We start from the raw sequence: 27,761 nt of genomic DNA, 5'->3' as shown, positions 1-27,761 counted from the left end.
AGAACAGAACAGCTTTAAAAAGATGAGATTCGAATAAAATAGAAAAGGGCAGAACAGAAGAGAATAGAAAAGAACAGAATATTACAGAGCTGAACAGTATCATAAAGATCAGAATAGATTAAAGCAGAAAGGAGCAGAACAGATGAGAACAGTATAGAAAAGAACAGAGTAGAACAGAACAGGAAACAGGACAAAAAAATAGAACAAAATAGAGCATAGAACAGGATAGAATAAAACAGTAGAACAGTAGAGAACAAAGATAGTGTCTGAGGCTGGTTGATCTCAGCTCCTGTGTAAACTTGAACTTTGTCCTTTGACCTTACATGTGTGAAATCAGGTTGGAGACAGATTGAGTCATTTAGCAAACTGACATTTTTACAGTGTTTAAACTACAAAACTAATCCTTAACGGCCTGCTGTGTCTGTACACTCTCTCTCTCTCTCTCACACACGCACACACACACACACACACACACGCACACTCACACACATGCACAGCACATCACTGTTATTAACTTCCTAGCAGCTATAAGAGCGTGAAATTTGACCCAGACATTCCTGAGCACACACACACACAACCACGAGAGTGAGCACATACACACACATACACACACACACATAAGGAGTGAGTCACCTCGAAGGCCTGGAAGCTGAGCCCGACATTGTATCCCTCAGACACAGTGATCCTCCACACACACTCTTTGGAGGGTCTGTAGTCATCAGGATAGTTGGGAGACTGAATCTGTCCTGAGTCTTTGGTGATTTCGCCTCCACAGATGGCTGCACAGGAGAGACGGACGGACAGACAGGACAGATTAGCATTAACTGCACTGACCAACAACACCTGAAACACATGTATGTATAAATCATGCCAATTACAATGCATTCATTTATTATTTATTTGTTTCTAAAGAAGATGTGTTACCTTCATAAATAGCAGCGAAGCCTTTTCCCACCCAGTTGCTGCTGCTGCGGAACTCAATCCACATCCTGCTGTCAGTGGAGATCAAGACATCAGGAACTTTGTCTCCACAAAACCTGCCTGTAAAACGCACACATAAGAACAAACCCTGTAAGATTCAGAACTGTGTTGTCCAGTTGTTGATGTTGATGAAATATAGCCTGCGAAATGTGATGTGAAATATCTGAGAAACACACTTCTAAACCTTATAGCACTTCTTCCTCTTAAGAGTCTGTGTTCAGACTGACAATAGCCGTGCATCATAAAACACAGCCTCCTCTGTCATGTCAGTGCATGTTCGTACAGCTCTGGCAAAATTATACAGAATGATTTGGCAAAAAAGTTTGATCCTGGTTCAAATTTTGCTGCAACTCAGCTGGCAAAACAATGCATTGGCCATTTAGATACATTTTATATGATATGTGAGTGATAGTGAGCTATTGTCCACCTGACTATGGCCTCACTACGGTGGCCCTGAGAGCTCAACGCAATACAACTAGACAAAACACATGCAGGTATAAAAAAAATACAAGCTAATTAAGAAAACATAATTTCCAATTTGAGAACACATGTGTAAAAGTAAGAAAACACAACCAAAAACAGCAACTCTGCAAGTAGCACAGATGACAACAGGAACTTGTTTCCAGGGGACACTAAAAAATGATGAACACGCCCGAAAACGGCTGCAGCAGTTTATTTCATTTTCCACCAACACTTACAGAAACTCAACGTCAATAACTTCATGAGTCCCAAACCATGGAATCAAGCCAGTCCCAGACATGTTCGTCACTTTTTAGCGTCCCCTGGAAACAGTTACTGTTGTCGTCTGTACCACTTACAACACGTTTCTGTATTTGATTGTTTCTTTCTGTATTTGAAGTATGTTTCTGTATTCTGCTGTGTTTTCTCGTTTGGGTTGTCCTCTCTTGCTCTCACCAAGCAGTGGAGCTTTCCTCCAGTAGCCATCCCGAACCTCAATGTAGTCATACCAACACAGGCTGCTTTTATACAGATCCATGGTGGTGAAGTTAAGAACGATCTGGAGGAGAAAAATTTTATGTTTAATATATGCAATATGAATGTTTGCAGACCGAGAAGAGGCACAAAAGAGGGAGAGGGTGGTACCTGTGATGTTAAGATATAATCAATATACAGTCAGACCGTCAGCAGTTTTTTATTGTAGCTGTGCCACTGTGTGTGTGAGCATGTGAACATGTATTACTTGTTTTGTGGGGACATAAATCTGCTTACACAGTGTGTGTGCGTGTGTGTGTGTGCGCACCTTTTCTCCAGGTGTAACAGATATTCTCCAGACACAGTGTGTGTATGACGGGTATCCGTTGGGGTAACCAGGAGACGAGAAGTTGCCCGTTGACTCTTGGAGCGTCTCTCCACATGCTGCAACACACACACACACACACACACGCAGATGGAGTTACATTTTTGTGGTGAGTCCTGCTGTTGTGCATAATCCTTTCAGCTGTGTGCTGATACTTAGAATCGGTACATTACTAAAGAACACATGGCTTTATCATTCTCAATCTTTTACTGCCAATTTACCAAAATAAATATACTACATCTATTTTGTCAAACCAACAGCCTCAGACACGCTCTGCCAAAGTTTATGTCTATAATATCTGGAAACTGTTAGACATGTACAGGATTCCTGATTCAGGAACCAGTAGAGGAACTAAAATTACCCTCCCAAACAAACTCATGTTTCATGTTGTCTTTGGCTTGTTTGAGGTTTGCGTGTTGGAGGCTGCAGTATGCGTGTTTGTATTCCTGTGTGTATTGGTACACATGTGAGGTCCGACCACAGTCATTAAGCCTCATCACCATTTAGCAGAAACATTAAACATTCCCCAGCTGTAGGGTCATTTTCTGTAAGTGAACAAGAGTGACCGACTTTAAATTGATCACGATGAAGACAACAAAGAAAACAATTACGGCTCGACGGGAATTTGCGGAAAATTATCAGACGATATTGCTCCCTTTATTGCACATTCTGAGTTTAACGCTCTCGCTCCCTCTCGAAAGGAGGTTAGCCAAATGTGCCCCTCCTATCCCATCATGCATGCTGTTTTCCCCCACAATGCCCTGGGGCTCTGTTCATCTGTCAGTGAATATGGTATCACTCAAATGTGACCTTATAAGGTTGAAGTTGTATCTATTTCCAGCTGGGACACACAAACACAGTCTTTCTCTCTCTCTAGAATGAAAACGGATGAACCTATATATACTGTAATATTTATGGAGTTATTAACATTAACAAATAAAATAAACAACATACTTGCATATTCTCAGATAAATCAGTGAAAATGAATAATACACACACAAAAACACTATGAAACAGTGACTTTGGTGAGTTTAAGTAGACAAGAATGATGACAGATATTATCTAATGTTTGTCTCAGATACAGAACATCATGTGCACATGATGACCTTAAATGTGAACTCGTCTTGGGGATGTGCACATGTGTGTGGGCCAAGATGGGATGGCAGCATTTGCGATCGTAAACCTCTGCGACATTATTGCACAGCTCGACTTTAGAGCAGATCCAGATCACGTCAGAACCGTACAACGGGGACTGAGGGGACGCCAGAAGAGCACGGGTGTGCGCAAGAACTTATGGGAAGAGTGTGTGTGATGTGTGTGAGACCCAAAAACAGAGGAACACATGGAAAAACAAATTACTCAACTTCACCTCTGTGCCTTGGAGGATGCCGGGGCGGGAAAATTTCACGCCAAAGAGGTCATCTTCTTTTTTCAACAGCACACACACAGACACACATACACATGGTGGTCTCATAGTAAATATATCAGTACCTGGACATCTATACAGCTTCCTTGCCTGTGCAATGTCTCCTTTACTGAGCCTGGTCCGCTGACCAATAGCAGGCCGGACCCCATTTTCATCTCTGGATGGAAGGATGGTGTCGAGGAACATCCCCCTTCAGGGAGGAAAAGAAAGATTTAACACGCTTCATGCTCAGATTTCGAGGAAATCAAATAAAAGATTACAACACACACACGTTTTGCTTCAAAACAGAATAATACAATTTATGTTGTAAGAGCAATATGACCTCCATGCAAATACTGATCGCCCCACTGATGTTGTGTTTGTGTTTTCTTCTAATGTGAGTCGGAGCTGAGTATAGGGAATAGGAGGGGCTATGACAGTAGGTATGGCACGGATTAAAATGTATCCTCACAAGGAAAGCATGTAAAGTGAACCCGTGACGGCTCTCACTGCCAATTAACTGGCTGATTTCAGACGGTGGAGATGTTTCAAACATAGGAAAAGATTTCAGGATGCTGAAAAGTTTTCATCAGTTTTACTGCACTAGTGAACAGCAAACTCAGACACTCGAACTTGGCAGTTTCTAACCTCAGAGTCGAGACCCCCACAATGGCGTGCAGGATGAGTCTAGCAGGTCATTATCAAAATGATAAAGTGGAAAAAACATCCTTTGCTGCACAAAATTGTGTTTATCTAGACTTTTCTCTAATATTTTGCCTTTTTTTGTGAAATACTGTGTAATTTATTGGCCTTTCAGGTCTCTGAAAATGAGTTAAACCTGCAATAACTGATTTTCTGGCCAATGGGAACAGTGCAAACAACTTGCAAACATAACATGGAGTCGTGCTTATGGCCACACAGGGAATGTAAATCTAATATTCGCCGCTTTTAGCTCTGTTTTTGGTCTCCACCACCCCTTGAGGGATGCACTGTATCTGACTTTTAGCTGCTAAACGCTCCATCATGTTCACCAGCTACTCGCTAACTGTGTCCGCCCGCTGTTTGGTGCTGAGCAGGTAGTAAACAGTGGGAACCAAAACATTAGCAGTTTATACATAATTACACACTCTGGCTGTCTTAGAATTTGTTTTCTGTAGCATTCTGTCGACACATGTTTAGAACACACATGGGCAGGACACAAATGAAGCAAACTACGCACCTGATCTGTTTTGTTTGCTATACTGTAGCTTATTAGTCACTTTATAAAAGTAGAGTGTTGTTCATGCAGAGCAATAATGGTGATAAATACAGTTAATCTAAAAAGCATCTGTAGGTTGTAATTCATTGTGTGCACAGGAAAGGAACAGTTGCAACTCTTTCTATCTTAATTGTTAACATGTTGAACCTTAACTCGCCCTGGGTGATGAAAATTGTTCAGGCGTAGCTCTGACTGTCAGCTCCACCCCACAACACCAAACAAAGTCAACACACAGAGACATGCAAAACGGCCACTGCTTCTCAAAATCACGGAGCTGACTTTAAAGTTGAGAAACATCTGTTTCAGCAGATTGAGTGTCGGCTCTGTTTTGTAAATTTAACATGAGTGAAGTGGTTGTGCCGCGGGTTACCGTGAGAAGGTGTTCCTGGCGTAGTGCATGATGCTATCAAAATCGTACGGCTCCCCGAGAGAGTTGACCTCCCCTGGCTCCATCTTGAGGAAGTTATACTCCTGGCCTGGGAACCACACATATTCACATACAAATACACACACATTTTCATACATGTAAGGACAGCAGCATTAGATGGTTTGGTTTTGTACACAAAAAAAAAATAATTAAAATGAGTAGATTACTGAAGTCCAATAGAGTAGTGTATGTAGCTCTGTAGCATGTTTCTAAATAAAAACTCGGGTCAGTTCTCACACACTGCTCTGTCTTTTGATTTAACACCTGTCAGATTGGGTTGTGGTGCAGAAGAGTGCGTGGGAGGAAAAGAGACTTGAGGTGACTTCACAGTCATTAAAAGCCTCATTCACACGCACACAGAGCCGGACACAAGTGTGAATTTGAAAACCTACACAAACATCCACAAACGTCCTTACTGCTCTCCAGCTGGAAACAACCCTGAATGATTCTAACCAGTGGTGCAGGAATATTCAGATCGTCTGCTAAAGTAAAAATACCAGGTTCACACTGAAAAAGTGCTCCTGCATTGAAAATGCAAATTTCTTTAAGTATTGATGCACAATAAGAAAAAGTACTTAAGTATTAGGGTAAAAGTACTCAATGCAGTGTAACATTCCATGTGACTGTTATTATATATTACAACCCCAATACCACAAAAGCTGGGACACTGTGTAAAACATAAATAATACAGTATGTGATAACGTGCTAATCCTTTTTAACATATACTCAATTGAAAGCAGAATAGAGAGAATATATTGAATTTTTTATCTCATCAACTTCATTGATTTTTGTGAATATCTGCTTATTTTGAATTTGATGCAGCAAGACTTTTCAAACAAGTTGGGACAGGAGCAACAAAAGACTGGAAAAGATGTGGAACGCTCCAAAAACACCTGTTTGGATCATTCCACAGATAAAGAGGCTGATTGGCAGCAGGTGATAGTATCATGATTGGGCATGAAAGGAGCATCCTGGAAAGGCTCAGTCGTTCGCAAGCGAGGATGGAGCGAGGTTCACCACTTTGTGAACACATGATTGGATAAAGGAGATTACTACATGGGCTCAGGAACTGTTGTCGGTAAACACAATTTGTTTGCTAATGATTGCATTCTGTTTTTATTTACATTTTTATGTCATGCATTAATGCAAAAGCAGCAGTTTAATGTTGCAGTTGGTTGAGTAGGAACTTATTTTCAACTGTTTTGTATAAGTCTGCAACTAATGATTATTTTCATTATGGATTAATCTTTTGATTATTTTCTGCATTAATTGACTAATTGTTAGGTTTGTAAAAATTCATTCAACATCGAGAGAAATGCCACCACAATTACCCAATTACATTTAAAGTATTAAAATTATTAAAAGGAAAAGCAGCAAATTCTCACATTTGAGAGGCTCTCTCCCTCTTTGTTTTGTTTTTGTGCAAAACTATAAAGTACCCAGTAACTAAATGACAGTAATTGAGGAAGCAGAAGAAGCATAAAGTAACATGAAAAGAAAAACTTAAGTCCATGTCCAGGTAAGTAAAATTTGTACTTGAGTGAATGTACTTAGTTGCTGTCCACATCTGATTCTAATAAAAACCCAGGTGCATCCTGGGTACCAAGTCTCACCTGGTTGGATGTTATCCCGGATGATGGTCACATGATCGTCACGGTCAGGCCTCGTGTGCTCATGCCAGAAGCCAATGACGTGACCCAGTTCGTGCACCACGATGCCAAACTTGTCACAGTTCTTGCCTATGGAGATAGCCTGGGGCCCGTTGCCACGACGACCCACATAGGAACAACACCTAATAATGATTAGTAGGTAGCAGGGAGATAGGCGGATGATTTTTACTACACATTTGGCAGTGGGAAAAGCATCAGCAGTGTTGAATTAACACACACACTCTCTCTCTCTCTCTCTCACACACACACACACACACACACACACACACACACACACAGTCTTTTCAGGATTTCCTGCCCCGTACTACGTCCACCAGAGGAAAAGCGGCAGGATTTATTTACATACAACGCTCCGATAACGCTGCAGTTTCACAACCCAATGTGAAAAAGCTGTGAGAATTCACATATCGCTGCTCACAGAACACTAACACACACTCATTCCTTTTTCTGGTTAGCCGAGACATCCGTGCCAGGCTTACAAATCTGATTAAAGTTATCCAGCGAGCTGATTGCAGGGTAAGGATCAGGAGTCACTGGAGTAGATAGAGTCTTTCCTTCCAGCATTTGCAGCTCTATAGTTATCAGTACAACTACTTCACCCACAGGTGCCACAAATGTACTGAGTTTCTTTTGTAAAGCATCACTTATTTTCCTGCATTTCTCTCTCTGTCTGTGTATCACACAAGCTGCACATCCAGGCTGCAGAGTATTTATACATCAGATTAAAGTGTCTAATCTCTGATGTAGGCAGCCTATCACAGCACACGACACAACTGGCATCATCAGTTAACACGCAGATCTTTCACTCCTTTGGCATTTACATTTAAAAATCAATCATATTTCAAAATGGACTTAACATTATTTTCAAGTCCACAGAAGTCTTATCAAAATTTAGATTGGGTTTCATTGAAAATGAAAAAAACGTTGCCATACTTCAGTTTCAACATTGACAACAAAAATATAGTTTTTGTTTGTCATCTTATCTGAGAAACATGAAGTTTTTCTACAAAGTTTTTTTTTTTCATTTAGACAAAAGAAACCAAACTTCTCGAATATTAAGTCTTGACTATTTCTGATTTGTTACACTTGTGATCAATACGGACATTAAGTTTTCAAGGATTTATCAAATTGTTGGACAGCACCATTGGACACCATTTTAAAGGTTTCAATCAAATATCTGCTGTGCGTCTTAGTCTAGTCTACCCGTATACACACAACATGTTCGTATTCATCATATGTTTTATAATCACAGCGACCTGCAGGCGTTCTACACAGTGATAGGGTCAAAACTGTGGTTGGTAAAAAGTGACAAATGACTTGACAAATGACTTTAAATAATCGATTATCACAATTGCTGCTGGTTCACTGTTCAACTAATCAATTTACCAACTTATCCTTCCAGCACTAATATCAAATATCCTACACATCCTCTTTCAACCATCTGTAGCGTGGAGAGATAAACCCAAGCAACCCGATTTCAGCCACTTGAAAACCAGTCAGTGAAGTGCCACCACTGTACAAACACACTATGACCCCGCCGTGCTGCCACTCAACAGAACAATGCACTTCTGCAGAGTATGAGCAAAAAAACTGCACGAACGTACAAAAACTTCGACCGCGCGATGTGATTGGTGGGATGGGGAAACAGGAGCAGGACAGGAAGGAAAGCGGAGCCATTGTTGAGTGACCGTATCGTCTCTTGCTGTGACAAGGTCACCACTGAACACATACACACTCACACACGGTCACGAAAAACGCGAAGAGATTCGCCGAACTCACCCGCAGGGTCTGTAGGTGAACACTATGTAGCTTTCCTCGTCTGTTTTCTCAATGAATGTCACGCACGTTTGTTTCTCCCAGTGACGCATGGCCTGCTTAAACATGGCCCTCTGGCTGCCTGCAACACACACATTTCACATCCTACGTTTACACAATCACACGTCGGTGTGTGTTTTACTGTTGAGCTGTACGGGCAGCAGTCCAGTGGAGTTGCTTACCGGTGAAGTTTCCTCCTATGACGTAGGGAATGACTCCTCCAGGCCATATCCTCTCAGCTCGGGATGTGGCCGCTCGGGGAATACGGCTCTTCACGACGTTCCCAGTCTTCCCACCTTTCCCAGTTTGGCTCTTGGGACTGGCGGCTCCCTTGCTGGAGTTCTTGGGGAGATAGTCTAACAGAGCGAGGAAAGTCTACCTTTACTCCAAGTTTTTGTTGCTGGTCTATTATTATGAATATCAGTTTAGAAATGTGTTCTGAGATTATTGGATCACACTATTTCTTATGACATGTGACCTTTTGGAGTTTGCTCTCAGATCAGAGGGTAATAAACCCAGACAGATATAGCTCTGCAATATTTATGAAACATTTAATTAAAGGTTTTGAATGTAGACTGAATTACCAAGTTGTGCTAAAAAAAAAAAAGTGGCTCAAACATTCTGCAGTTGTGGATCTAATTGTGCGTCAGTAGAGTAGTGGCTGTGGTGCAACTGTGCCCTCATGCAAAGAGCATTACGATACATTAGTCTTGAACTGTCGGGTCCATCAACACTCGAAACAGTGAAATGGAGGCAGGCAACCATTCACTTCCATTCATTTCACTATGACATTAAAATCAGCTTGAAGAGACTTGAAGTGTCATCAATCAGTGAACATGTCATCACCTTTTTTTTGTCCAAGTTTGCATGGTTAGAGTGGCGAGTGACCAACCAAAAACCTCTTTGGTAGAGCATTCAAAGTGTCACAGTCATTTTAACGGTGTCTTTGGTAACAGATCTCAGAGTGTGTCGTGAATTTTAGGGTCCTTACCGAAGCCAAACCTACGTATTCTCTCCAGCAGCAGATATAAAGATCCTCTCTTCTTAGAAATTTCATGTTCCTCCTGGCCACCTGACACACACAAGAGCCAAGAATCAAAACCCGAACAATGCACAATAAATATCCTCAGGTGGCCCCCGTCCACTTCCTTCCTATTCAAGCTGCTTTACTCTGCAGCCGATGGATCGCGAGAGAGTATGTGAGAGGAAACGTGAGAGAGAGCATTACACGATGATTACCGAGTGAGAGTGAGATGCTGAGTCCACTTACCAGATGTGTGCCCCTGCCGGGAGTGTGTGTGCATGTGTGTGTGCTGCGTCAGGTCTATCGTCCTGTCAATCTGAAACATGCGCAGGTCCTCCTCGTCTAAAGCGATGTCGCCCCAGAATACAGCTGGAAGTTAAGAGAGAAACCCTCCGTTATGATCACAATCAACAGCAGAATCACAAAAATCACCAACATCATCTCTGGAAATGACAAGTTTGTTATTATTAAAAGTCCATTTTGATATACGTCTAGTTAAGAAGCGTCAATGGAACAAGATTAGTGTGCGTGTTTGTGATTGGTTTACACTCTTTATGATTCACACTCTTTTTTCTCTATTTGGATTCCCATTAGCTTCCATGAAGTGGTTGCTAGTCTTTCTGGGGTCCACACAAAAGCAACAATATCGAAGACAAAACAAAACAACAATTTAGAAATCACATAGTAATAATAAGATGAGAGGATGCAATAAAAGCCAAATATTAATGTCAGAAAATAACTGAAAAGACACATGAAGCAATAAATAGCAGTAACCCATGGAAACAAAAACAAAACTAGCAAACATCCGGCACTAACTTCACACACTTGACCCAACTTGCTCAGGTCTTGCTTTTCTATTTTTTTCCCTGTTCTCAGGTCTCAGGTCTGTGTTATCTCCAAAAGAAGATCATAACAGACCCAACAGGAACCAAGAAAATCCCGATATCGTTCCTGTTAATTCCAGAGCACTGCACACTGGGTGGGAGGCAGCCATGTTGGCCGCTATTGTTTTGGTTAGTGAGTTAAATGTCCAATTTTCCAGACATAAGTTAACAACTTTATTTAGTACATTTTGCTCTTTGACTGTGGTTTGATAATTATGCATTTGTCATTCATAAAATCCTTATAAAATGATGCAGTGGACAGATTGTGGTTGTACTATGGCAGCTTCCAGGTATGAGTGTCAGTATCGTGTGAAACTACCACGATTAAAAGTAAAAAACAAAATTCCCTCATTAACCAGGGGTCGTCCCAGCAACGGTTTGAGTCAGAAGTTAAGACAATAACAAAAACTCCGTATTGACCACTTTTCTTCAACATGTGGGCCATGAAAACAACTGGATCTGACCAAAATCACGTCCAGCTAACAAGGGTGTTTTTCTCAATGATGCCCTGCTGTTGTTGTTTTTCGAGGCTGTTCAGACTTTCAGAGTTTGAGCTCAGTTCAAGTACAAACTGTTTGATCCACTAAGACTTCCAGTGCAGAGCTCAGGCAGTGGGCTACAGCAGCTGCCACGCAATCCTGGTAGAATTCACACACCAGGAAGCAGCTCAGGTGTTTTTTTAATTATCAGTAGAGGTGAAGTCATCTATTCATCATTCCTCTGGTTATTGATCCTCTGAGCTATAGCAGCACTGTTGTATCACAGTTCCACTCAGTCCAATTACACACCCGACACTTCACTTAAATAACTAGAAACTTGTGTTTGAGATCAGCTCAGAGAGCTTAGTGCAGCTTTGTCTCCATCCCTCCCAATCCCATTCTCTGGGGCTTTCTCTAACACACACACACCCGACCCCGGTGGTCTTACAGTGGTCCGATATCAGGCCATGTATAAGCCTTTTGGCAAGTGGCACCACTGTCCCCTCCTCCTCATCCTCACATCTTCCTTTCCTCCCTCTTTCCATACGATCTGTCTAAAAGACTCAGCGTGACTCAAGCTCACTGTGAAAGGACACGTTCACATTTCATCGAGTGCGTCTTAAAACAATATGAGTACATGCCTGCGTGAACACTACAGTGAAACGGTTCCTGCAAACAGGACCGAATCCTCAGTCCTCACTCTGCGCAAAAATGCATTTTTAAGCTCAGCCAAAGCTAATAGGAGGCATTTGCTGTGTCAAATCAAGTGGGTATTTTGTTATTACTGCTGCTCAGCATGACAATGTTGTCTGTGGAAACACATAGAAAGAATTTGTAACTTTGGAAGATCCCCACTTGATTTGACAAACTCAGACTGCTGGACGCCCATATTAACTTGAAGGGTTACAGCGAACAGTAATTCTTTCAATGTCCTAACAAATGTGAACCTATCCGTCAGTATGTACTTTACATACTACACTGCACTGTGGACAAATCAACAGCAAGCGGAAATGCTCGTTAGGTGCCATAACTCCAGATTCTATGAGTGCAGGCGCAGCCCTCTAAGGCTATTGCTAGTGGGTGTATCTCTCGCTCTGCAGGCATGCAAGGGAAAAACCTACTAGCGACAGCTTTAGAGGGTGAAGCTTACATGAAATAGACCCATTTAAACCAATGTTTTCTCTTGTGAAATCCTGATCATTCAATATTGTTTAAATAAGCAAAGTACAGCTTTAAATGTGAGTAATTTACATCCTGACAGTACTGTATTCTCAGAGCTAAACAATGAAACTCTGCCACCACAATATTTCTTATAATGACCTCTGAATTCTCACTTGCTGAAAAGCAGATAAAGCACAGAGTGATCTATTATATACCAAAAATGTGCATTCAAGCATTAAATGACTGCTGCAATGACATTTGCAGTGGTGGTGTGCGAGAGACTGTATATACGGGCCGTTACAAACACTTTCTTTCTCAACCTTAACATCCCTCCTGTTCCCACAGCATGCCTCATCTGCTTGCCTCTCTTCATCATCTTACTGAAAAGCTTCCCTTCCCCACTGCTCATGCTTCAGTCCCCATCCTCAACCTTTAGTAACCATCATGCGCTACAAGAATGAAACCTGTGATATGTATGTGGCTGTGTTTCTGTCACACACCCCTCAGCATCAGACAAAGCCCATCTTGGATCCCTTGTTCACCCACTTTCTTTATTTTTTCTCCCTCCCTCTCCACCCACATACACAGTATATCTCCCAGCCTCTAACAATGAACAACTGCATGATTACCATCGCTAAATGATTAGCAGAGCAGAGTTACTGCCCTCCACGGGGATTCAAGACACTAATACATTAACAATGGCATGGGAGAAGCTTGTCACTTAGCTAATCAGGATTGCCACTAAAGGAAATGGGGGGTCAGGGTGCCATTGTGCTCGAATCTGAGCTATTGTTGCAGTGAGGAGCAAACCACAATGACTACAGATGGTTTAGAAATCATGATACCAGATACAGGCTGAAAGTGTGTGCTGCTGAATGGTGGTATATGACAAGTTGGTTATATGAATATGAGAATAGTGTTCCCATCTAAATGGTAGAGCTGCAGTAATGTATTATTTCTTAGTGGTCTTATATTACTATATATCAGGAATCGACGATGTGTTACACTTAACTGTTTACTCACCTTGAAGAAATAACATTTACATGAAAAAGATTATTACACATGGCTTTAACATGTATCACGTATAATGCCTTATATGTTTTTATGTTCACTCTCTTTCTTTAACCTGTAGTTAGATGAGAAAATCAATAACACTTCCATATTTGTGACGTAAATATGAAGCTGTAGCCAGCAGCTGAACCAGGCTTGTTCCATGCTCATATTAAGCATACATAACGTGACATGAGAATAGTATTGATCCTCAAATGATTTGGTCACAGACCAAAGTGACCCCTTTAAATATTTGTTCCAAATATTGTCCAATCCCTCAAAGTTTATTAGTTTACTACAATTTAAGACAAGTAAATGCATCAAATCCTCATATCTGACAAGCTGAAAACTTGAAATTTTGGCATTTTTGCTCGACATACAGTATGACTTACATCATTAACGGATTTCCCAATAGTTGCTGAGTAATTATTCTGTAATTCATCTGATGCCATTGAACAGAGCACTTTGTAATTCTTAATTATACTGTGTCTGTTTGTCTGAATCAAATTGCAAGAACACACAGGTGCTAGTGTGGATTCCTGCTGCTGACGTGCTTGGACATGACCAACAGGTGTTGGATTTCGTAAGTATACCATCACACAGAGAGCACAGGTGCAGCTGTAAAAGACCTATCATTCAGTGATGTGCTGGTAGCCACCAATCACATCAGCTCTTGTCATGTATTGCTCAATTTGTAATGCCACCATATCTGCAGCTGTTATTTACACAGTAATGAAATGCTCAGATAATACCACATTTTGCAGCACAATAAAATGTGTTCCCCTTGTGTTTCTTATTTAAGAGATACAAAAAAAAGCTGCATTCAGTGAGTCACTGGTCGAAAAGTACAGCAGACATATATAAAAGAGGTTTATTTGACTCTGAAGAGGCTGATGTTGGAGTGTCTGTGCCATATAAAGCCAGAGAAATAACACAATTACACCAGCAATTATACTAAGATGTGGTCTGAACAGGCGTTGGAACAAATGTTTGGTTTTTTTTTTTTTACACCAAAGTGCACTGTGGGCGACACAGTTTCTACTGACGCTCCCTTCTCCTGCAAACTCTGCCAAAGTGGTGTCATACTGAGCCACAAATACTACCAAATGGGTGCAAAAAATCCACTTATACCTAAAAGAAACTCACTCTTCACCAGCAAAAGGTCATTATCTGTGTGAATTCTCATACAGAAATAGACTGAATCACCTTGCACCTGCATCAGAAATGATATTCCCCTGGCTTTTGCTTTCTATTTGTGGGACCTTGTGTTTGTGACATTACACACCTTGTAGTTTCAGATATTTCAGGACAACAAGAAAAACTACAAGGACTAAAAGTTTTCCAGAGAAAAGGAGCTGACACAAGCAGAGCTACAAAGCGAGAAGAGGAGGGAGAGTACAGTGATAGTAACTTTGGCCCATTGATTGTTGGGGTCTTGTTAATCCATAGAGATACCATAAATAGCCCAAAGTCAAGCCAGTGGGTGAGGAGGGGTGAGGACAGTGAGGCAGGGAGATGCAGGAGGAGAAGTATTGATCCAAAAACCCAGGATGTCCCAGGAGACCTACATCATGCTGACCAGGGCCTTACTGTTCGCCCTTCAGCAGGGGCACTGCAGCAAACACACACACACCAGCACACAGAGACACACACACACACACAAACACACACTCAAGAGTAATGCACCAAACACAAACTGAGAGGAAGACTTCCCTCACACACATCCAGCACCTCCACCCATAGCGTTTACTGTTTGAAGAGTTTAAGTTGTGCTGATCAACTTCTCAGACAGAGAGGACCAAGTTTTCTCCGCAGCCTGCTAACAAACGTCAAACAGACGTACAACAGCGTGATCTGTGTGATCGTGTGTGCGTGTCTTTGAGAGAGCTGAAACATTTACCGCTCATCCTCATACCACAATGTGTACTGAAACATCATTTACACCCAAACAATACTGCACAAGCGTGTACTTAGCTGTTACTTGTTGGGGCCTATGAAGTACAAGCAAGACACGGCAACAATTTACAAACTCGCAAATATATATGCAATAAATAAATATACAATAATTAAAACATTGATTATTCTGACAAATTTGGATGAAATAGCTTCTTTAAAAAAGCTTTTTTGTGTTACTCGTTAAGCTTTTTGCATTCATTAAGGTGACATTTCTATCACATTTGTCTCCTGCTTTAATAGTTTTAGTTTCTGTTGTGTTTCTATTGTATCACCTCAAAGCCTATCTGTGTAATCTTCATGTTATTATCGTATCTTTTCAGGAATTGCTGCTTACTGCTGGCAAACACAACATTCAAAGTTGGCCCCTCCTTTTCAGCTCACTGCCACCAAAAGCAGAAGCTAACTAACTAACTTTCGCAAGATAACTGATCTAACTGCTGGCATCTACCTGTCCAACATAAAACGCTCTTCCTCTCCATCCTCTCCTTCACCACTGGGTGAAAGCCAACTCCAAATTCACTCTCTTTGTCCACTTGCCATATCGTCCCGTTACATTTGCGTTTTTTTTATCAGAACTGCATTCGCCATTTTCACAGCTTCCTCTTGAACACGTGCTGCTTACAGCAGCCTGGTAGCTACCTTTTTATAAAGTCCCATCCTCACACACCAACTGTCCAAACGTTGCAGCCCAGAAACGTGCCCGCCACAGCAAAATAATACGAAAATAAGAAAATAGAGGCAGAGGGCAGAGTCCCTGCAGATATATACACCATCACACTTTTCTCGTGGGCCATAAGTGAGGGATTACTTAACGCATAGTATCATAGCATCTTTAACAAGCGCTGCAATGACTGAACTGGTAACAGCTGGAGACACATGAACGAACAGAAACATGAGTGTTTCTATGTACAGATATGTGTTATATATACCTACTTTCAGTCATGTTAAGAATAAGATTTAGTAATAATAAGGGACTTCTCTGTTCCTTTGACATTTTGCGGACACTACAGTACAATACAGTAGAGAACTGAGCACTGCTGAGTTATGCACTCATGCTGTACTCACTGGGGTGAATGTAACACACACACACACACACATCTCACTAAGCTCCTCGTTAAGCAAATATAAGGTCACACTGTAGGTGGGCTAAGATTTGTATGTGTGTGTGTGTGTGTGCATGTGTGTGAACATGTGCATGTGTATGAGCCCTTCCACTTGTGTGATATTATTATACTGTATGTACCTGTGACTGTGAACGCACCGCAATATCAAGAACAGATTATCACGGCCCCGTTTGAGGATTTTCTCAAAAAGCAATCATTCCGCGAGCTGCTTGATCCACATTAACCCTTTGTGAGCAACAACAGGTGCTGCAGCTGCACAGTACGGCACAACAATAAATACACCATCCTACCCAGCTAAGTGGGCCATTAAAGTGATACTCCTCCACCCAAAATTTCCAAAATTCAGTGAACCCCATAAGACAGAGAGGCGGCTGCTAATCATTTGTGGTCGGATGCACAGCTTTTACAGCAGATTTCCATAGTGACTAGCTTGGAAATCACAACATCCTTCCCCTAACCTCACCTACTCCAAACAGTCATTATTTTTTGTCAGAATTTGGCCAAATACAGTTCACTGCTGTTTATGTCCTTACACATGACTGTCAAGTAGAGCTGGAGAGATCAGGTGATTAATAGACTCTTCTATCGACAGAAAATTTACTGGCAAGTATTTTGCCAACCAATTAATTGGTAATTGATTTACTATGAAAGTTGTTAAAAATGCTAAAATGTACTGGTTCCAGCTTCTAAACTGGGAATATTAATTGGTTTTCAAACTGAATATATTTCATTTTTGAACAGCGGGTTGCACAAAACAAGAAATTTTGAAAGATTGCAATGGACATTTTTCAGTATCCTTGGAAATTTCAGAGACTGTATGATTACCTGATTAGTTATTGCCTGTTTAAGGTCACTCCTTGGCTAGTCTGAAGAACCTGCTTCCAACTCAGTCATTGGTCTGACTGACCACTGGGCACATCACAAACAATCACTAACCTTCTCTACAAACAAAATATGAGACTGTACCTTCATTCACTTTTGCATATACCTTCGTTATGTGTATGATTGTTAATTTGTATTAAGCCTTGACTCATACAATTATACAAAGTGCAGCATCAGGCTAATGAGCCAATGAGTGCGCTGTGATAGAGCCACTCTTACCACTGGGGGAGCTACAGGCAGACGCAATAGCACCCACAAACCAATGCGTGCAGGATCTTTCATGAGGATTGAACAGTTTGAAACATTCTGAGCATGCAGACAGAAAGTAGAGAGCAATGCATAAAACAACCCTACTACCAGACAAGAACGTCAATACACCATTTTATAAAAGCTTCAGGTTTAATGTTTCAAGTGTAAATTCTCACTTTCTGCAATATCTGTGCAGGACATCTACACTATGTTTAAGGTTTATGTTTATGGAAAGGAAAGATGGTGGTTATGGTAAATACAGTGTAGTTAAGATATGGTTAAAGTTAGGGAGAGATTGTGGTTATGGTTAATAAACAGCTAGCTAACCACAGTCTCCATTGTTCATTGTGGAGAAACTGCAAAGCATCACTTTAAGTAGCACTTTAAACTGAGATTATTGCTCACAGTTTTCCTAGCAAGTATTTAAGATGGAATAAATTTGTGCCACTTGGCAACGTAAGGTGTTGCAATGTGAAGAGATGCTGGAGTCGGCAATGTCATCGGTCAGAAATGTGGTTTTAGAGAAAAAAAATGAAAAATGTAGACGCTCAGTCCAAGTTCAAAAAGTTCACACCCCCACCCTCCTGCAAGTATGTGTGTAAGAGAGAAAGAGACAGAAAGAGGGAGAAGACGGATTATCCCAACTTCTGTGACGCGAGGTGAAACAGTCATGAACAAAAGATTGCAGTGTCTCTGTGTGTGTGATCATGTAGGAATGAAGAAGAAAATTTAACTGAAACCGTAATAACAAACTTGTCAATTTACCAGTAACACAGACTAAACTGGGACTTTTGGAACCATTTTTCTTAAACAGATGCTAACAGACAACATGCATCTGCAGACTTAAGGATAATGCATCTGTAATGTCATAGTTCAAAAGACCCTGAATCACAAAAACACACTAGCTAATCATACATTTTTGCTGGCTTAAACAGTCCCAGACACTGACAAAAACCCACTGACACATCACTGAGTGCGTGCGTGTGCGTGCATGCGTGCGTGCGTGCGTGCATGTGTGTCTATATATAAGGTTAGACAAAGTTTCTTGCATGAACGCAGATAAAAACAGAACTGGACATCTGAAACTACCTGGAAATAAATCCCAATCTGATCATAAACAAATTCAATAACATGAAAATACTGTCATGAAGCCATCAGTTCCAAAGGAGAACTATCTATCTTTTTATTTTTTAAACATAAATCTCCACGTTTCCAACTGTGTGTACTGTTGTGCAATCTCCCTGACCTGACAAGACCACATCAGACCAGAATCAAGCGCCAGCGGCGGAGAGATCACTAAAATATAATTGTGAAGCCACAGTGAAATTACAAAGTAAAGTAAAAAGAAGCTGTTTAATCATAATATTCAAGGCAAAGTAAAAGGAACATCCACAACTTCAAAAGAGCACACGCTTAAAGAGCACTCCACCACATAAACTGAAGGAGATAATAGACAAAGAAATGCTCAGTAGGAGACAAAAATAACATAATATCAGATGACACACACACAAAGAGAGCTGGTGTAACCTCTTAATCACATTACTGGGACACTGGGATTCTTCTCTCGCAGGTCATGGATTTGGCCAGACATTGTGACGGGACACGATCGTGGCTCGATTTAACCGTCCTGGGTGTGCACCCAGGGCCCGGCGGTGACCAAAGATCAAATAAAAGATACCTGAGAACAATGTTATTTATGTTAGGACATAAAGCAGGACTGTCCAGTCCTGCTCTGGATGTCTTCCAATCTGTACATCAGGTGCTTCACTTATTAGAAGACTAATTTCTTTGGGATTTGATGTAACATCAGTGTCATTACTGAGAGCAACGAGTGATGATTACAGAGAATAAGTCATGTTAAGACATGAAATCTGGCAGGGTGGCTAATATTCAAGCAGCTTCAAAGTTTGTTAAAATGTCTTTAATCTATATTTCTATAATGACAATGCATCAATCTATCAAAATCAATCAAAACAATGCATTTCCTGGGTAAATACAGGCTAATGTGAAAACAATGCGAAAATGCCAAAGGAATCTCTCGTGGTGATGAAGCTACAGGGAATTATCACCTGAATCTGCAGCCCTCCTCAGCCTTACAGAGCTAAGAAGAGTAAATATTGGCCTAATATTCGGTGGTCAGAAACAAGACTCCAAATGAAGGATAACGTTACTTCATTACTACTGGACTGTTAATAAGTTCTCGATATCAGCTTAGACCTGTCTGTGTCGTGCTCATAACTTGTTTCAGCTGTTACCAAGTGGCCAAAAAAAATTTAAATGTAAAACACTGAGAAAACTGCTCTCTTTGTCTTGTGTTTGGCGCTGGTTTCTTTAAGTTTGAACATAGCTGGCTGCTTGTCACTACAGCCAGTCTGGTTCAGCATTGAAAACATCAGAGAGGATTAGAAAACCTATATAGTGGATTATATAGGATAAAGGGTTCTCAAGGATTTTAGTTAGCAGCTTTGTATATGATGGATAATATTTGAGATAAAGTTCTACCTTGTGCAAACTCTGCAAGCTTGCACATTTGGTGTGACAGTCTGGCTGAGGACCAATGGACAATGCTGTTGGAAATCCTCGCAATTGCCTGATTCTAGCAGAACCTCAGTGACATTTGTTTAATAATGACTGTCCTGGGCAGTTTACCATTACAATGCAGGCATTTCTGTGAACTGTAATGGCTTGCACAACTATGGCCAAGAGCGCAATATAATGTAGGTAATGCAGCTCCTCGCTAGTTAGCATAAATCAGGTGGGGATGTTTTTGGAAAATGATGCTTTGCAGTGGCATATAACTAGCCGCTGTTCGGTGGCTGTGCATCAACTGTACATGCATCTGTGAATATTCTCAGTCATCCAGGTCGTGGTATATCTACAGGTGTTAAGTTAAGGCTACATGCAGTATTGTCTTTTAACATTTGTAAAAAGGTTGTTAGGAGCTAAAATATCAAACTATCTGACGTAGCTATGAGTGTGTAAGTGTGCGTCATACGGTGCAGGGAGCCTGCATCTGTGACCATAGCTTTGACCACAGAGTTTGACTGTAAGGAGAAGGTGGCTTTTCCTCAGCCGATAAATGGTGTATGCGAATGATTTTTGCTGCTATAAATACCATCAGGAAAAGCTAGGTGACATAAAAGCAGCCAGACATTTAATAATTGAGCAATGCGTGGTAGGTGGGCGGAGTGACGGCGGTGCTGACTCATGGCTTCTGCAGCTCCGGAACAATGATGCTCCAAAACAAACAGTCGGCTCTCAGTGCGGCCGCCGAGTTTGTGCTGAGGCGGGAATCCTGAGGAAGACTTCGGAAGCTCAGTGGCAGGAGCACTCTGCTCGGGAAAATCCTGTTTAATATAATATGAGTGAGACCGCTCGTCCTCTAGCTCGCACACACACTCAACGCAGCCACAGTGTCAAACACACACGCATACACACATTGCTCTAGTTTCCTTCCTACTGAGGAATGGGGGAAGGGGCGAACAGTAGCTGCAGCTCGCTGTCACGACATGGTGGGCTTCACTCTCTCAATGAAAAACTCAAAAGCGCACATGCAATATACATGGACACCGGCACACACACATTCAGCTGTGCAGCGCAGAGACAGAATGCACAAGTGATGGTCAAACTTCTATCTAAGCAGCTGCATGAACGCTGACAGTTGCTAAGAATCCAGAAGAACTGGTTTTATGTCTTTTTCAACTGAATTTTAAACTGAATTTGGCAGTATGCCTTATACCATATCGCTATCAGCTATGACATGATGCACCATCATCATTACAGAAGAAAACTGTTGTTGGAGCCAAGACAGAGTTTGGTGTGACAGTCTGTGAAGAGCAGGGAAAATGAGATGTACTGCTGTTGGCCGTGCTGTTACTGGTGCTGGTGTTCTCTCTCTATATGGATCCGTTCAGGTCGACTGAATTTTTCTAACACTACTAATTGTCCTCAAGTCAGGTTTCTTTTTCTGGAAATAAATATATGCACATCAGTTTCAGGTAAGTTTTTCTACCGACCTCTAATGAAAGTGAAGCAAGTCAATGCAAAGGTGCGAATAGATGTGTCAGGCAAGTGAATAACTCAACGTTTGCGTGAGTTCAAAATATCAAATGTGAACAAAAAAATCTGCACAAATCGCAGGACTTTGCAGAGTGTTGTGTAGGGGCGATGGTGCAGAGACGGGGGACAGTTAGACAGCCGCTGAGCACCACAGAGCTCTGGAGAGAGAGCCAGAGCCAGAGCTTCTGGGGACATAAACGCCCAAAGTCACACCAGATTCTGCTCTGATTCAGAGCCGTCTACCAGCTGGAGGACAGCTCAGAGTTCATTCTTTCAACTTTTGGGATTAAAAAGTAGATTTATCTTCATTCTCGCTCCTCAATCTGTCTGTGGCAGCGGAGGTGCTGACCTCCACTGTCGGGTGTTATAGTGTGCTGTAATTAGTCTCGTCATCCACGTTGACTGCTGACCAGAGGGGAAATGTACTTTACTTCATCAATGTACAGAGAGGAGGGGGGGAGATGAGAGACTAACAGAAAGGACTGGAGTCTCTAGTGAGTGCTGCAGAACACAAACACATGTCTCTCCGTACAGTCGTTATCCTGGCTGCTTTTTGGTCTTTCACTACATACATTTATTCTGTTTGCACAAACCAAAGACGGTGCAGTACAGAGTTTTCTAACACAAACAGCCAAATGCATCAATCATGCTGCGATGAACCAACATGACTTTGAAATGTAATGCAATTGTTCTTTTTATGCAAGCGAGTGCTTAGAGTGGAGCGCCACCAGACCCTGCAAAATGTTGGAGACACTCCAATGGAGGCACAGTGACTAGACTGAAAACGTTCAGATACAAATTATGTCAAACTTCCTGAGTTACTGGAAACAACTAAATTGCCAACATGTGCTTTTCTTCACTACACCTGTAAAAAAAAAAAACAAAAAAAAAACAGTGTATAACATCAGCACTGTATCGCTACCCACTCCACTAATACTTAGCAGCTGGTCTTTATCTGAACATCAGACTGAGCTTCAGCCAACATGCAACCACTTCATGTAGGCAGCAGGGTGGAGATCGCCCCTCAAGTGGAAGGTCCTGGTTCGAGCTCCACATGGAAACTGTGATGTAACCGTTCCTGCTACTTAAGTGCTCTTGGAGTCGACACTAAATCACTATAAACTTCCTATCTACCTGACTCTGAAACAGAAAGAATGATTCCTCACTAGGGGATTTGGGGAAATCTTATTGCAGTCAAGCTGCATCATGGCGTTTTTTTCTAAATGAACCGGCTCAGATTGTGCATGATGACAGAACAAAACCACTATTCTGCATAATTAATTATTTTATGTCATAATGCAAATGTTTTATCTGATTGTTGTGTTGTGAACTCCTGAACCTTACACCCATCAGTAAATGTACATTATGTATTGTACTAAGCTGTTGCACACTGCTATGATACCCGGCTATCGTATTTGAGGAGAACAGGCAGTTGGTCTCTTGGGTCACTCCTGAAGAAATGGCCCACAGCTTCATTCGGACCTCATGGTTTGTTTAGCTTTCACTCCGTTTGTGTGAGCATTTTATGAGAACAGTGATTTGGAAGGAAGCATGAATGACTCTTGAGTGAGCGTAGGGAGCTCACGCACGTCCGTATGACTGTGTGTGTGTGCGTGCACGCGTGTGTGTCATCTCCAGCTGAGTGGCAGGATGCAGACAACCAGGAAGAGATAAGCACGGGTGAATGGAGGGAGCTCTGCGTGTGTGTGTGTTGAGTGTGTGTTGAGTGTGTGCGTCTGTGTGCGTGTGTGTGTTCGCGTAGGGAAATCACTTCACAAAGGCCTGGAAGTGTGTGTTCTCCTGTCTACCAGCATGGGACTCGGAGGAGATAAGCAGACAGCCAAATATTCCCCTTGTGTTTTCCCAGCAAAAACAGGAGGCGGAATACCAGCCACTCAGACTGATGCCACAGGGTCAGGCCTGGAATGAGCCGCGCTTCCACTTCTTACAAGGTGCATACACAGACACACACAGACACACACAGACACACACACACACACACACACACACACACACACAGAGACACAGCCACCAAGTCTTTACACACTGACAACAAAACGGGTCTATACTGAGGGTGCAACTAACAAAACATCATCATTATCGATTAACCTGATGATTATTTTTTCAATTTATGGATGGTTGTGCATGTGCAAAAAAGGTCATTTTTATATTTGCATTTCCACAGACTTAAACTAAAGTTGTGAATTTATGTGCATGCATGTACATGCGTATACTCCAACTGATGTATTTGTGCGTGCCTATCTGTGTCTGTATTTAGATGTTGGGGTTGACTGTGGGACATTTTTGGAGATGTGGTCGTGTAAATTTAAGATGAGCTCAAGATGGCGTGAGAGAATGATTTGGTTGGTCTTTAAAGTGTCATGTATACAGTGTTTTCAACATATGTAGCGAATTGGTGTGTATCGACATGTGCATTGTGAATATATAACTGGTAAAATAGAGAAATCATTCCAAAAATCGAACAATACCCTTTAGAAGTTCCCAAAGCCCATGTGCAATTACTTGTTTTGTCCTTCCAACAGTATAAACCCCGAAGATATTTATTTTACAATGAGAGAAATAAGCCAGAATCACTGAGTGTTTGGCATTTTTCCTCAACATACTTGAATAACTTGCATGTATAACTATGCTTGAATTAAGATTAATTGCCCATCAAAATTGTTGTTGATTGCTTTGCTGTTTCCAAGGTCAAGACTTAAACCTTGAAACCTTGAAGACGTGAACCTGAACTTTCAACATGAATGAGGTTTTTGGAATGTTTGGACATCTATCGTTCATGGAAACTGAGAAAACTCCATCTGCGGATAAGGACACTGTGATTCTGCAAAAAGCTCCCCAACAGCTACTAAATCGACCTTGAGGTGAGATTATTTGGTTAATTTTTTGTCAGTCGACTAATAGAATAATCTTCTAACCATTTTAGTACATACAGATTACATGCAATACAACTATCTCATTGAGAAGTCCGCAAGAGAGTGTAAGAGGAAGACGAAAGTGAAAAAGAAAAATTAGAGACACCATAAATTCGTAATTTGACGATGCAAACAGATGTAGATTTAATCTGGATGCTATTTGCCATGAAGTCACAATGTTTCAACTTTAAGGCTATCCTGAGGTGTATGACGCCATGCATGTACACAGACAGGAGCAAAACGGAGAGTGTTTGAATATAAGATCTGAAATCTGTCACACACACATGTGCATGCTGCTACAGCTACAGCAAATGTCCATACTGTCCCTTGGTTGTTTGTGGAAACAAAGACTGCACTCCAGCAGTCAAATTGGCATGAATAATGCGACGCTGACATTTGATTTGCATTTAATCTCAACAAACATGCATACTATGTAAATGTGATCTTCCCGGTTCAAGTCCAGACAGGGAGCATCGCCGCATTTCGCCCCCCTCCGCTATTGGTCGCTCTCTCCTGTCAACTATCAAATGAAGGCAAACAATACCTTAAAAGTAACATAAAACAACTAAAATATCTGGTAAAACATGCACACATGAGTTTATTAAATAGGAAGAAGAAACAGAAACAAGAATGAATTATAGAGAGCTCTGGGATAGTCATGTGTGCAACTGCAGTGAGAAATCTAAGTGTGAGCATGAATACATTCTTTATGTGGACTGATATTTCCAGCAAATAAAAACATTGCCTGTGCTTTCTCACTTAGTTATTTTAACCTACAAGAGTCGCTCAGTTGCTCAAACATATGTAGACTGACTGTCTCCCTGTAACCTGCCGGGCCTCCATCCAAACACACACACACGTGCACACACACACACACACACACGATAAGGGTCTTAGCATAACTAAAAACCACAGAGTCATGGGATTGCAGTATCAACATGAAATCACTCACACACAGATCAGTGTACATGAAAACATGCACGCACGCACACGAACACATATACACACAAACACATACACACACAGGCCAGTGTCCAGGATTGTCAGGTCTGTGTATTTGGTATGTGAGGAATGTGTGTCGGTCAGCGAGTGGACGCTCAGCGTTCTGGGTGGAGTTCTTATCAGTTCAACGTGTCATCACAGACAACATTAAGGCAGCAACGTGCCATTAAAACACACATGACCGTTACGTGTGCACATAAACACGCAGTCAGACGGGTGTAACCGAAACAAGAATGTAGATGAAGAAGATGCTCACTGGCAGTACCACATCTCTGTTGCAAATGTGCACAAACAGAAGGTAAACAGAAGAGAAGAGGTTCAGATTCCTCCACCTGCTCTGCAGGAGTGATGCTGTACCAGAGGAGGGTTAACATGCAACCATAATCCTGATCCTGTAGCTTTGCTACATGGTCTGGACAGAGAGCTGTGATCAGGAGAAGGGTGTTCTTGTTTGTTTTAGTCAAAGTTATAAGTTAACTGAGACACTGATATAAGATATTAGAAAAAAGCATGGTACCAGCATCTTTACTGAAAATCAGGTATCATGCTGGCACTAGAAATTAAAATGTTCAAATTTTAAGTAGATGGAGTGGACATCAGGAAATACCACACATATAGGACGTACAGCATGTAGTAAAAGAAAAACGGAAAGACAGAAAGCTTAGTTTAATACAGGAACTGTATAAAATCTTAAGTGAATCTCCAGGCTTTCTGGTGAAAACATGAGTTCATTTGGGTGGAGCACACCAAGACACCACACATGACACACATACACCTATAAAAGACCTATAATACTGAGGAAAGAAATGTACCTTTTTAACATATAAAACCCAACTTTAAATCACTGACAACCATTTGCTGACACGATCCATTTCATTTACGACCAGTTTGTATACATGTTCCTTCTTTCATGATATACACATATGAAACACACACATACATCTTCTGACTAATGAGACTAAACATGGCTACAGCCTTGTTCCACAGCAGCTCCCAGACAGTCGTTAAATGTCCATTTTTTATCACAGTGTGTGTGTATGTGTGTGTATGTCAGTGTGTGTGTGTGTGTGTGTGTGTGTGGGAGAGGGAGAGAGAGCGCATCAGCGCATGTTTTGGTACGTTTGAGTCCAGCTGTTTCTCATCTTCGTTAATGGTTGATTTCACATCTGGACGCACAAGCAAACACATAGACAAACTTGCACGCGCATGCACAGCCTGCCCATGTATGCGCCAACATTTCGGCCGAAATTCTGCCCACAGGTGTTGCAGGCACGGAATATGCGCGCGTGCATCTCAGGAGGACACGGGCTTAGCAGGACCGTCACCGGCTGCACGTGGCATCCACTCGCGGGATCACCACCGACACTGACTTATCGGTTATGAAGGGTGGGGAAAGAGGGGCATCTGGATCAGTGTGCACCACACATGCATGCGCGCGCACACACACACATACCCGCTGTCATCTCTCATACGCACACACACACGTGCCACCTCAGAGCCAGCGCGCTCGAGGGTAGGAGCACCGTGACCAGACGTGAAAAAAAACACTTATTTTCAGTATGATTAAAAACTAAAACAGAGTAAATCCAGGACTCACCAGCTTTGCACGGGTCTTTGTAGTCAATGGTCTCCGCTCTCTCCTCTTCATAATAATCATAATCTGGCTCCTCGTAGTCGAAACAGTTACAAATAGTCACTTTGCCCCAGAAAGTCAAGCCGGCAAGCACCAGCGTGATCCAGCGCATCTTAGCGGCCAGTGCCGGGGGCACTTGGTCCATTTGAAGACTGAAATAAAGGAATAAAGGCCTCTCTGCTCGTCTCCTCTGCCGTTAGGAGATGGTCAATCCACTCTCCAAAGAAAGCATCGGCGGCAGGAATTTAACGGGTCATTGTGAAGACGGCTCTGCTCTCTGACAGCCTGCTTCTGGACACTGGAGGCTGCTGTAAGTTACTCTGACCGGCTCTCCTCCATGGTAAAAGTACACTGAGGTATCTGCCTGTCCGTCCCGGTCTCTGTCAGTCAGCAAAGTGTCCGCCGAGGAGCTCCGCTGTGGCTTCGCAGGTGAGGCTGCTGTGGGATAAAC

The 27,761-nt window shown here is 41.8% G+C and overlaps 1 protein-coding gene across 2 annotated transcripts in view; it reads right to left on the bottom strand.

The window, feature by feature from the left end:
* The window catches only part of tll1 (tolloid-like 1), a 45,696-nt gene extending 18,241 nt beyond the window's left edge, over positions 1 to 27,455 (bottom strand). For both annotated transcript variants that reach the window (XM_041933248.1, XM_041933249.1), the window contains exons 1-12: positions 27,275 to 27,455; positions 10,145 to 10,267; positions 9,866 to 9,946; positions 9,057 to 9,230; positions 8,839 to 8,956; positions 7,003 to 7,181; positions 5,333 to 5,438; positions 3,791 to 3,915; positions 2,243 to 2,358; positions 1,897 to 1,999; positions 925 to 1,041; positions 634 to 779 (exon numbers count right to left, since the gene is read on the bottom strand). In XM_041933248.1, coding sequence (XP_041789182.1) covers positions 634 to 779; positions 925 to 1,041; positions 1,897 to 1,999; positions 2,243 to 2,358; positions 3,791 to 3,915; positions 5,333 to 5,438; positions 7,003 to 7,181; positions 8,839 to 8,956; positions 9,057 to 9,230; positions 9,866 to 9,946; positions 10,145 to 10,267; positions 27,275 to 27,455 — 1,569 coding nt within the window. The remainder of the gene's footprint in view (positions 1 to 633; positions 780 to 924; positions 1,042 to 1,896; positions 2,000 to 2,242; positions 2,359 to 3,790; positions 3,916 to 5,332; positions 5,439 to 7,002; positions 7,182 to 8,838; positions 8,957 to 9,056; positions 9,231 to 9,865; positions 9,947 to 10,144; positions 10,268 to 27,274) is intronic.
* Positions 27,456 to 27,761: the final 306 nt, after the last annotated feature.

The sequence above is a fragment of the Chelmon rostratus genome, chromosome 3, assembly GCF_017976325.1.
Source record: "Chelmon rostratus isolate fCheRos1 chromosome 3, fCheRos1.pri, whole genome shotgun sequence".
Taxonomy (NCBI): Eukaryota; Metazoa; Chordata; class Actinopteri; order Chaetodontiformes; family Chaetodontidae; genus Chelmon; species Chelmon rostratus.
This window is presented reverse-complemented; position numbering and strand designations above follow the sequence as displayed.